A 12,971-nucleotide genomic window follows, 5' to 3' on the forward strand; every position below is an offset into this window, starting at 1 on the left:
TTCTTCACAAAAAAATACAGTTTTATATTTTTATGTTTGAAGCCTGAAATGTGGCAAAAGGTCGCAAAGTTCAAGGGGGCCGAATACTTTCGCAAGGCACTGTATAGTTGACCGGGGGCAGCTCTAGAAGGGCTAGAAATTTGACATACTGACTTGTGACGATCCTATGACGGTGCCACGTTGAAAGTCGCTGAGTTCTTCAGTAAGGGCCATTCTACTGCCAATGTTTGTCCATGGAGATTGCATGGCTGTGTGTCAGCAACGGGTGTGACTGAATTAGCCCGAATACACTCATTTGAAGGGGGTGTCCACATACTTTTGTATATATAGTGCAGTTGGGAGTCTGTTCCCAAATCTGTTGGAGCTGTCTTGCCAACTCCTATGGTCGTTGTTAGCAAGACAAGCACAAACAGACTACATATCTGGGAGTCTGTTTCAACAATGGTATGTGTGATAGAAGTTCACCCTTACTGCCAAGGATTATACACACTTGTAAAAAAAGGGGTTCGTAAAGGTTTCTTCAACTTTCTCCATAGGAAAACCCTTTTGAGTTCCATGTAGAATCCTGTAGAATCCTCTGTGGGAAGGGTTCTACCTGGAACCAAAAAAGGGTTCTACCTGGAACCAAAAAAGGGTTCTTCAAAAGGGTTCTCCTATGAGGACAGAACCTTTTCTTATAAGAGTGTAGTACCAGATATTTTTTCAATATTTGACTTGCAAAATGTAAATGTACTTAAGAAACATAAAACCAAATGTTTCAGGTCGATAACAGCTGATGTGTTGATCTCTATTGATTTATCATGTAGGCCTACAGTCGCTCCGTGTGCGTGTGTGTGTGTGTGTGTGTCTGTGTGTGTGTGTGTGTGTGTGTGTGTGTGTGTGTGTGTGTGTGTGTGTGTGTGTGTGTGTGTGTGTGTGTGTGTGTGTGTGTGTGTGTGTGTGTGCGTGTGTGTGTGTGTGTGTGTGTGTGTCTGTGCGTGCGTACGTGCGTGTCTGTCTAGTTGCTATGTGTGAGCCACATGCATGTAAAACCCAAAGACACATTTCCCATTCCACAAGAACGGGACAATAAAGTTTTGAATCTGAATCTAAAATCGGGCACCCTATTCTGTACATAGTGCGCGCTATATAGGGAACAGGGTGTCGTTTTGGACGCTGGACCAGGTGTCTCTGACCTCTATAACCAGCGGCTCGGTGGTGGGTCCGCGGCCGATGATGGTCTCAGGAGTCATCTCTCCCTCAGCCCCTCTCTGGTAGTATAGCATGGTGCCAGCTACTGGAGTGGCCCTGGAGAACTCAATCACCCAGTGGCCGTTCAGGTAGTACTCACCACGCAGGTTCTTAACAGCTGATGGTAGACACAGTAGCCTTGGTTACAGACACAGTAGCCTTGGTTACAGACACAGTAGCCTTGGTTACAGACACAGTAGCCTTGGTTACAGACACAGTAGCCTTGGTTACAGTCACAGTAGCCTTGGTTACAGTCACAGTCATTAAATAGAGTTCTCCTCGTACACAGTAGCCTTGGTTACAGTCACAGTAGCCTTGGTTACAGTCACAGTCATTAAAGAGAGTTCTCCTCGGACACAGTAGCCTTGGTTACAGTCACAGTAGCCTTGGTTACAGTCACAGTCATTAAAGAGAGTTCTCCTCGGACACAGTAGCCTTGGTTACAGTCACAGTAGCCTTGGTTACAGACACAGTAGCCTTGGTTACAGTCAGAGTCATTAAATAGAGTTCTCCTCGTACACAGTAGCCTTGGTTACAGTCACAGTCATTAAATAGAGTTTTCCTCGTACACAGTAGCCTTGGTTACAGTCACAGTCATTAAATAGAGTTCTCCTCGTACACAGTAGCCTTGGTTACAGTCACAGTCATTAAATAGAGTTCTCCTCGTACACAGTAGCCTTGGTTACAGTCGCAGTCATTAAATAGGGTTCTCCTCGTACACAGTAGCCTTGGTTACAGTCACAGTAGCCTTGGTTACAGTCACAGTCATTAAAGAGAGTTCTCCTCGGACACAGTAGCCTTGGTTACAGTCACAGTAGCCTTGGTTACAGACACAGTAGCCTTGGTTACAGTCAGAGTCATTAAATAGAGTTCTCCTCGTACACAGTAGCCTTGGTTACAGTCACAGTCATTAAATAGAGTTTTCCTCGTACACAGTAGCCTTGGTTACAGTCACAGTCATTAAATAGAGTTCTCCTCGTACACAGTAGCCTTGGTTACAGTCACAGTAGCCTTGGTTACAGTCACAGTCATTAAATAGAGTTTTCCTCGTACACAGTAGCCTTGGTTACAGTCACAGTCATTAAATAGAGTTATCCTCGGACACAGTAGCCTTGGTTACAGTCACAGTCATTAAATAGAGTTCTCCTCGTACACAGTAGCCTTGGTTACAGTCACAGTCATTAAATAGAGTTCTCCTCGTACACAGTAGCCTTGGTTACAGTCGCAGTCATTAAATAGGGTTCTCCTCGTACACAGTAGTCTTGGTTACAGTCACAGTCATTAAATAGAGTTCTCCTCGGACACAGTAGCCTTGGTTACAGTCACAGTCATTAAATAGAGTTCTCCTCGGACACAGTAGCCTTGGTTACAGTCACAGTAGCCTTGGTTACAGTCACAGTCATTAAATAGAGTTATCCTCGTACACAGTAGCCTTGGTTACAGTCACAGTCATTAAATAGAGTTCTCCTCGTACACAGTAGCCTTGGTTACAGTCACAGTCATTAAATAGAGTTCTCCTCGTACACAGTAGCCTTGGTTACAGTCACAGTCATTAAATAGAGTTCTCCTCGTACACAGTAGTCTTGGTTACAGTCACAGTCATTAAATAGAGTTCTCCTCGTACACAGTAGCCTTGGTTACAGTCACAGTCATTAAATAGAGTTCTCCTCGTACACAGTAGCCTTGGTTACAGTCACAGTCATTAAATAGAGTTCTCCTCGTACACAGTAGCCTTGGTTACAGTCACAGTCATTAAATAGAGTTCTCCTCGGACACAGTAGCCTTGGTTACAGTCACAGTAGCCTTGGTTACAGTCACAGTCATTAAAGAGAGTTCTCCTCGTACACAGTAGCCTTGGTTACAGTCACAGTCATTAAAGAGAGCTCTCCTCTACATAATCATGTTGTCATGATAAGATTGAACTCTTGATCTTAAATGCCGCCTCACTGATCTTAATGACATTTAATGTACAGGACAGTTGATAGCTATATCGTCTGTCTAGCCTAACCATTAACCATTAACCATCCAGTTGTCCAAGGAATGAAGTCCTCACCCAGGTAGTTACGAGTAGCAACAGTCTCTCCGATGCGGATGGAGGTGGCTCCCACAGGGATGATAAACATCTGGTTATAGCCTGGGAGGGAGGAGAACAGGAGAGAGAACAGCTGGTTATAGCCTGGGAGGGAGGAGAACAGGAGAGAGAACAGCTGGTTATAGCCTGGGAGGGAGGAGAACAGGAGAGAGAACAGCTGGTTATAGCCTGGGAGGGAGGAGAACAGGAGAGAGAACAGCTGGTTATAGCCTGGGAGGGAGGAGAACAGGAGAGAGAACAGCTGGTTATATTCTGGGAGGGAGGAGAACAGGAGAGATAGAACAGCTGGTTATAGTCTGGGAGGGAGGAGAACAGGAGAGATAGAACAGCTGGTTATAGTCTGGGAGGGAGGAGAACAAGAGAGATAGAACAGCTGGTTATAGTCTGGGAGGGAGGAGAACAGGAGAGATAGAACAGCTGGTTATAGTCTGGGAGGGAGGAGAACAGGAGAGATAGAACAGCTGGTTATAGTCTGGGAGGGAGGAGAACAGGAGAGAGAACAGCTGGTTATAGTCTGGGAGGGAGGAGAACAGGAGAGATAGAACAGCTGGTTATAGTCTGGGAGGGAGGAGAACAGGAGAGATAGAACAGCTGGTTATAACCTGGGAGGGAGGAGAACAGGAGAGATAGAACAGCTGGTTATAGTCTGGGAGGGAGGAGAACAGGAGCGATAGAACAGCTGGTTATAGTCTGGGAGGGAGGAGAACAAGAGAGATAGAACAGCTGGTTATAGTCTGGGAGGGAGGAGAACAGGAGAGATAGAACAGCTGGTTATAACCTGGGAGGGAGGAGAACAGGAGAGATAGAACAGCTGGTTATAGTCTGGGAGGGAGGAGAACAGGAGCGATAGAACAGCTGGTTATAGTCTGGGAGGGAGGAGAACAAGAGAGATAGAACAGCTGGTTATAGTCTGGGAGGGAGGAGAACAGGAGAGATAGAACAGCTGGTTATATCCTGGGAGAGAAGGGACACAAGGGGGGGGGACAGAACACCTGGTTATACCCTGGGAGACAAGGGACACAAAGCGGGGACAGAACACCTGGTTATACCCTGGGAGAGAAGGGACACAAAGGGGGGGGAAGAACACCTGGTTATACCCTGGGAGACAAGGGACACAAAGGGGGGGGACACCTGGTTATACCCTGGGAGAGAAGGGACACCTGGTTATACCCTGGGAGACAAGGGACACAAAGGGGGGGGGACAGAACACATCAGTGGACAACCAGAGTTACCACAGTTGTTGACACTAAAACTTTGTGACAAACTATCGCTAGAAGACGCTGGAGCCCTGTGGAGGCATTCTATTGGTCTGCCAATACCACAGCATGAACTTTGTAGAGCCCACAACTGCACCATGGGGAAACACTACCATAAATGGAAATGTGAGGTGAAAGGGACAATCTGTACTAAGGTTGAAAAAGTCCAGTAAACTTTCAAAACATTCCCAGGTTTTCCAGAAATCCTGGTAGGAGGATTCCCGAATTTTCTTCTTATTCCATTATGATTCTAGGCATTTTCTAACCGGGATTTCTGGAAAACCTAGGAATTTTGGGAAAGTTAGCAGAATTTTGCAACCCTAATCTGTACCTTACCTTTGGGCAGGTTGTTAATATTGAAGGTACTCCTAACTGGGTAGCAGGACTGTCCGTTGCCCCCACACTGCAGACAGGGGTCCTCCTGCTGGGGGGACTCCAGCATGTTGTCACAGCCCAGACGCTGGAGGGGGAAGGGGGGCAGAGAGAAGGAGAGAGACAAGGATATGGGTTAGATGGGTAGAGTATGGGTTAGATGGATAGAGTATGGGTTAGATAGATAGAGTATGGGTTAGATAGATAGAGTATGGGTTAGATGGATAGAGTATGGGTTAGATGGATAGAGTATGGGTTAGATGGATAGAGTATGGGTTAGATAGATAGAGTATGGGTTAGGTGGATAGAGTATGGGTTAGATGGATAGAGTATGGGTTAGATGGATAGAGTATGGGATAGATAGATAGAGTATGGGTTAGGTGGATAGAGTATGGGTTAGATAGATAGAGTATGGGTTAGGTGGATAGAGTATGGGTTAGATGGATAGAGTATGGGTTAGATAGATAGAGTATGGGTTAGATAGATAGAGTATGGGTTAGATAGATAGAGTATGGGTTAGATAGATAGAGTATGGGTTAGGTGGATAGAGTATGGGTTAGGTGGATAGAGTATGGGTTAGATAGATAGAGTATGGGTTAGATAGATAGAGTATGGGTTAGATAGATAGAGTATGGGTTAGATGGATAGAGTATGGGTTAGATGGATAGAGTATGGGTTAGATGGATAGAGTATGGGTTAGATGGATAGAGTATGGGTTAGATAGATAGAGTATGGGTTAGATAGATAGAGTATGGGTTAGATGGATAGAGTATGGGTTAGATGGATAGAGTATGGGTTAGATGGATAGAGTATGGGTTAGATAGATAGAGTATGGGTTAGATAGATAGAGTATGGGTTAGGTGGATAGAGTATGGGTTAGATAGATAGAGTATGGGTTAGATAGATAGAGTATGGGTTAGATGGATAGAGTATGGGTTAGATGGATAGAGTATGGGTTAGATAGATAGAGTATGGGTTAGATTGATAGAGTATGGGTTAGATGGATAGAGTATGGGTTAGGTGGATAGAGTATGGGTTAGATAGATAGAGTATGGGTTAGATGGATAGAGTATGGGTTAGATGGATAGAGTATGGGTTAGATGGATAGAGTATGGGTTAGATAGAGTATGGGTTAGATAGATAGAGTATGGGTTAGGTGGATAGAGTATGGGTTAGATGGATAGAGTATGGGTTAGATAGATAGAGTATGGGTTAGATGGATAGAGTATGGGTTAGATGGATAGAGTATGGGTTAGATGGATAGAGTATGGGTTAGATAGATAGAGTATGGGTTAGATGGATAGAGTATGGGTTAGATGGATAGAGTATGGGTTAGATGGATAGAGTATGGGTTAGATAGATAGAGTATGGGTTAGATAGATAGAGTATGGGTTAGGTGGATAGAGTATGGGTTAGATGGATAGAGTATGGGTTAGATAGATAGAGTATGGGTTAGATGGATAGAGTATGGGTTAGATAGATAGAGTATGGGTTAGGTGGATATAGTATGGGTTAGATAGATAGAGTATGGGTTAGATAGATAGAGTATGGGTTAGATGGATAGAGTATGGGTTAGGTGGATAGAGTATGGGTTAGATAGATAGAGTATGGGTTAGATGGATAGAGTATGGGTTAGATGGATAGAGTATGGGTTAGATAGATAGAGTATGGGTTAGGTGGATAGAGTATGGGTTAGATAGATAGAGTATGGGTTAGATGGATAGAGTATGGGTTAGATAGATAGAGTATGGGTTAGGTGGATAGAGTATGGGTTAGGTGGATAGAGTATGGGTTAGATGGATAGAGTATGGGTTAGATAGATAGAGTATGGGTTAGGTGGATAGAGTATGGGTTAGATAGATAGAGTATGGGTTAGATAGATAGAGTATGGGTTAGATGGATAGAGTATGGGTTAGGTGGATAGAGTATGGGTTAGATAGATAGAGTATGGGTTAGATGGATAGAGTATGGGTTAGATGGATAGAGTATGGGTTAGATAGATAGAGTATGGGTTAGGTGGATAGAGTATGGGTTAGATAGATAGAGTATGGGTTAGATGGATAGAGTATGGGTTAGATAGATAGAGTATGGGTTAGGTGGATAGAGTATGGGTTAGGTGGATAGAGTATGGGTTAGATGGATAGAGTATGGGTTAGGTGGATAGAGTATGGGTTAGGTGGATAGAGTATGGGTTAGATGGATAGAGTATGGGTTAGATAGATAGAGTATGGGTTAGATGGATAGAGTACGGGTTAGATGGATAGAGTATGGGTTAGATAGATAGAGTATGGGTTAGATAGATAGAGTATGGGTTAGATGGATAGAGTATGGGTTAGATAGATAGAGTATGGGTTAGATGGATAGAGTATGGGTTAGATAGATAGAGTATGGGTTAGGTGGATAGAGTATGGGTTAGATAGATAGAGTATGGGTTAGATAGATAGAGTATGGGTTAGATAGATAGAGTATGGGTTAGATAGATAGAGTATGGGTTAGGTGGATAGAGTATGGGTTAGGTGGATAGAGTATGGGTTAGATAGATAGAGTATGGGTTAGATGGATAGAGTATGGGTTAGATAGATAGAGTATGGGTTAGATGGATAGAGTATGGGTTAGATGGATATAGTATGGGTTAGATAGATAGAGTATGGGTTAGATGGATATAGTATGGGTTAGGTGGATAGAGTATGGGTTAGGTGGATAGAGTATGGGTTAGATGGATAGAGTATGGGTTAGATGGATAGAGTATGGGTTAGATGGATAGAGTATGGGTTAGATAGATAGAGTATGGGTTAGGTGGATAGAGTATGGGTTAGATAGATAGAGTATGGGTTAGATAGATAGAGTATGGGTTAGATAGATAGAGTATGGGTTAGATAGATAGAGTATGGGTTAGATAGATAGAGTATGGGTTAGATGGATAGAGTATGGGTTAGATGGATAGAGTATGGGTTAGATGGATAGAGTATGGGTTAGATGGATAGAGTATGGGTTAGATGGATAGAGTATGGGTTAGATAGATAGAGTATGGGTTAGGTGGATAGAGTATGGGTTAGATAGATAGAGTATGGGTTAGATGGATAGAGTATGGGTTAGATAGATAGAGTATGGGTTAGGTGGATAGAGTATGGGTTAGATGGATAGAGTATGGGTTAGGTGGATAGAGTATGGGTTAGATGGATAGAGTATGGGTTAGATAGATAGAGTATGGGTTAGATAGATAGAGTATGGGTTAGATAGATAGAGTATGGGTTAGATAGATAGAGTATGGGTTAGATAGATAGAGTATGGGTTAGATAGATAGAGTATGGGTTAGATAGATAGAGTATGGGTTAGATGGATAGAGTATGGGTTAGATAGATAGAGTATGGGTTAGATAGATAGAGTATGGGTTAGATGGATAGAGTATGGGTTAGATAGATAGAGTATGGGTTAGATAGATAGAGTATGGGTTAGATGGATAGAGTATGGGTTAGATGGATAGAGTATGGGTTAGATGGATAGAGTATGGATTAGATAGATAGAGTATGGGTTAGATGGATAGAGTATGGGTTAGATAGATAGAGTATGGGTTAGATGGATAGAGTATGGGTTAGATAGATAGAGTATGGGTTAGATAGATAGAGTATGGGTTAGATGGATAGAGTATGGGTTAGATAGATAGAGTATGGGTTAGATAGATAGAGTATGGGTTAGATAGATAGAGTATGGGTTAGGTGGATAGAGTATGGGTTAGATAGATAGAGTATGGGTTAGATAGATAGAGTATGGGTTAGATAGATAGAGTATGGGTTAGATAGATAGAGTATGGGTTAGATGGATAGAGTATGGGTTAGATAGATAGAGTATGGGTTAGATAGATAGAGTATGGGTTAGATAGATAGAGTATGGGTTAGATAGATAGAGTATGGGTTAGATAGATAGAGTATGGGTTAGGTGGATAGAGTATGGGTTAGGTGGATAGAGTATGGGTTAGATAGATAGAGTATGGGTTAGATAGATAGAGTATGGGTTAGATAGATAGAGTATGGGTTAGGTGGATAGAGTATGGGTTAGATGGATAGAGTATGGGTTAGATAGATAGAGTATGGGTTAGATGGATAGAGTATGGGTTAGATAGATAGAGTATGGGTTAGGTGGATAGAGTATGGGTTAGATAGATAGAGTATGGGTTAGATAGATAGAGTATGGGTTAGATAGATAGAGTATGGGTTAGGTGGATAGAGTATGGGTTAGATAGATAGAGTATGGGTTAGATGGATAGAGTATGGGTTAGATGGATAGAGTATGGGTTAGATAGATAGAGTATGGGTTAGGTGGATAGAGTATGGGTTAGATAGATAGAGTATGGGTTAGATGGATAGAGTATGGGTTAGATAGATAGAGTATGGGTTAGGTGGATAGAGTATGGGTTAGGTGGATAGAGTATGGGTTAGATGGATAGAGTATGGGTTAGGTGGATAGAGTATGGGTTAGGTGGATAGAGTATGGGTTAGATGGATAGAGTATGGGTTAGATAGATAGAGTATGGGTTAGATAGATAGAGTATGGGTTAGATAGATAGAGTATGGGTTAGATAGATAGAGTATGGGTTAGATGGATAGAGTATGGGTTAGATAGATAGAGTATGGGTTAGATAGATAGAGTATGGGTTAGATAGATAGAGTATGGGTTAGATAGATAGAGTATGGGTTAGGTGGATAGAGTATGGGTTAGGTGGATAGAGTATGGGTTAGATAGATAGAGTATGGGTTAGATAGATAGAGTATAGGTTAGATAGATAGAGTATGGGTTAGGTGGATAGAGTATGGGTTAGATGGATAGAGTATGGGTTAGATAGATAGAGTATGGGTTAGATGGATAGAGTATGGGTTAGATAGATAGAGTATGGGTTAGGTGGATAGAGTATGGGTTAGATAGATAGAGTATGGGTTAGATAGATAGAGTATGGGTTAGATAGATAGAGTATGGGTTAGATAGATAGAGTATGGGTTAGATAGATAGAGTATGGGTTAGATGGATAGAGTATGGGTTAGATGGATAGAGTATGGGTTAGATAGATAGAGTATGGGTTAGGTGGATAGAGTATGGGTTAGATAGATAGAGTATGGGTTAGATGGATAGAGTATGGGTTAGATAGATAGAGTATGATTTAGGTGGATAGAGTATGGGTTAGGTGGATAGAGTATGGGTTAGATGGATAGAGTATGGGTTAGGTGGATAGAGTATGGGTTAGGTGGATAGAGTATGGGTTAGATGGATAGAGTATGGGTTAGATAGATAGAGTATGGGTTAGATGGATAGAGTACGGGTTAGATGGATAGAGTATGGGTTAGATAGATAGAGTATGGGTTAGATAGATAGAGTATGGGTTAGATGGATAGAGTATGGGTTAGATAGATAGAGTATGGGTTAGGTGGATAGAGTATGGGTTAGATGGATAGAGTATGGGTTAGGTGGATAGAGTATGGGTTAGATAGATAGAGTATGGGTTAGATGGATAGAGTATGGGTTAGGTGGATAGAGTATGGGTTAGATGGATAGAGTATGGGTTAGGTGGATAGAGTATGGGTTAGATGGATAGAGTATGGGTTAGGTGGATAGAGTATGGGTTAGATAGATAGAGTATGGCTTAGGTGGATAGAGTATGGGTTAGATAGATAGAGTATGGGTTAGATAGATAGAGTATGGGTTAGATAGATAGAGTATGGGTTAGATGGATAGAGTATGGGTTAGATAGATAGAGTATGGGTTAGGTGGATAGAGTATGGGTTAGGTGGATAGAGTATGGGTTAGATGGATAGAGTATGGGTTAGATGGATAGAGTATGGGTTAGATGGATAGAGTATGGGTTAGATGGATAGAGTATGGGTTAGATGGATAGAGTATGGGTTAGATAGATAGAGTATGGGTTAGGTGGATAGAGTATGGGTTAGATAGATAGAGTATGGGTTAGATGGATAGAGTATGGGTTAGATAGATAGAGTATGGGTTAGGTGGATAGAGTATGGGTTAGATAGATAGAGTATGGGTTAGATGGATAGAGTATGGGTTAGATAGATAGAGTATGGGTTAGGTGGATAGAGTATGGGTTAGATGGATAGAGTATGGGTTAGGTGGATAGAGTATGGGTTAGATGGATAGAGTATGGGTTAGATAGATAGAGTATGGGTTAGATAGATAGAGTATGGGTTAGATAGATAGAGTATGGGTTAGATAGATAGAGTATGGGTTAGATAGATAGAGTATGGGTTAGATAGATAGAGTATGGGTTAGATAGATAGAGTATGGGTTAGATGGATAGAGTATGGGTTAGATAGATAGAGTATGGGTTAGATGGATAGAGTATGGGTTAGATGGATAGAGTATGGGTTAGATAGATAGAGTATGGGTTAGATAGATGGAGTATGGGTTAGATGGATAGAGTATGGGTTAGATAGATAGAGTATGGGTTAGATGGATAGAGTATGGGTTAGATGGATAGAGTATGGGTTAGATAGATAGAGTATGGGTTAGATAGATAGAGTATGGGTTAGATAGATAGAGTATGGGTTAGATAGATAGAGTATGGGTTAGATAGATAGAGTATGGGTTAGATGGATAGAGTATGGGTTAGATGGATAGAGTATGGGTTAGATAGATAGAGTATGGGTTAGGTGGATAGAGTATGGGTTAGATGGATAGAGTATGGGTTAGATGGATAGAGTATGGGTTAGATAGAGTATAGGTTAGATGATTATGGATACAAAAAGAAACAGCCACAGAAAGATAGATACTAGACCTAGGGGGAAAGATAGATACTAGATAAATACTAGACCTAGGGGGAAAGATAGATACTAGATAGATACTAGACCTAGGGGGAATGATAGATACTAGATAGATACTAGACCTAGGGGGAAAGATAGATACTAGAAAGATACTAGACCTAGGGGTGAAAGATAGATACTAGATAGATACTAGATAGATACTAGACCTAAGCGGAAATATAGATACTAGACCTAAGGGGAAAGATAGATACTAGATCTAAGGGAAAAGATAGATACTAGATCTAAGGGAAAAGATAGATACTAGAAAGATACTAGATCTAAGGGGAAAGATAGATACTAGATAGATGATCTTATTACAGCAGGGTTCCCTTTCTGGCAGCCCACCTGCTCTTATTACAGCAGGGTTCCCTTTCTGGCAGCCCACCTGCTCTTATTACAGCAGGGTTCCCTATCTGGCAGCCCACCTGCTCTTACTACAGCAGGGTTCCCTTTCTGGCAGCCCACCTGCTCTTATTACAGCAGGGTTCCCTATCTGGCAGCCCACCTGCTCTTATTACAGCAGGGTTCCCTTTCTGGCAGCCCACCTGCTCTTATTACAGCAGGGTTCCCTTTCTGGCAGCCCACCTGCTCTTATTACAGCAGGGTTCCCTTTCTGGCAGCCCACCTGCTCTTACTACAGCAGGGTTCCCTATCTGGCAGCCCACCTGCTCTTACTACAGCAGGGTTCCCTTTCTGGCAGCCCACCTGCTCTTATTACAGCAGGGTTCCCTATCTGGCAGCCCACCTGCTCTTATTACAGCAGGGTTCCCTTTCTGGCAGCCCACCTGCTCTTATTACAGCAGGGTTCCCTTTCTGGCAGCCCACCTGCTCTTATTACAGCAGGGTTCCCTTTCTGGCAGCCCACCTGCTCTTATTACAGCAGGGTTCCCTATCTGGCAGCCCACCTGCTCTTATTACAGCAGGGTTCCCTATCTGGCAGCCCACCTGTACTTATTGCAGCAGGGTTCCCTATCTGGCAGCCCACCTGCTCTTATTACAGCAGGGTTCCCTATCTGGCAGCCCACCTGCTCTTATTACAGCAGGGTTCCCTATCTGGCAGCCCACCTGCTCTTATTACAGCAGGGTTCCCTTTCTGGCAGCCCACCTGCTCTTATTACAGCAGGGTTCCCTTTCTGGCAGCCCACCTGCTCTTATTACAGCAGGGTTCCCTGATATAGAAAGCAGCTGTTGCTTAGCGACGTGTCGTGATCGTGA

At 42.7% G+C, this 12,971-nt stretch overlaps 1 protein-coding gene across 1 annotated transcript in view; it reads right to left on the minus strand.

The window, feature by feature from the left end:
• Window positions 1-12,971, minus strand: part of paplna (papilin a, proteoglycan-like sulfated glycoprotein) — a 98,922-nt gene that overhangs the window by 57,816 nt on the left and 28,135 nt on the right. Inside the window, 3 exon segments of the mRNA XM_090211710.1 lie at window positions 1,176-1,348; window positions 3,284-3,364; window positions 4,915-5,038. Of these exon segments, the coding sequence (XP_090067836.1) occupies window positions 1,176-1,348; window positions 3,284-3,364; window positions 4,915-5,038 (378 nt within the window).

Source organism: Oncorhynchus mykiss, chromosome 19, assembly GCF_057628025.1.
Source record: "Oncorhynchus mykiss isolate SJ-2025 chromosome 19, ASM5762802v1, whole genome shotgun sequence".
NCBI lineage: Eukaryota > Metazoa > Chordata > Actinopteri > Salmoniformes > Salmonidae > Oncorhynchus > Oncorhynchus mykiss.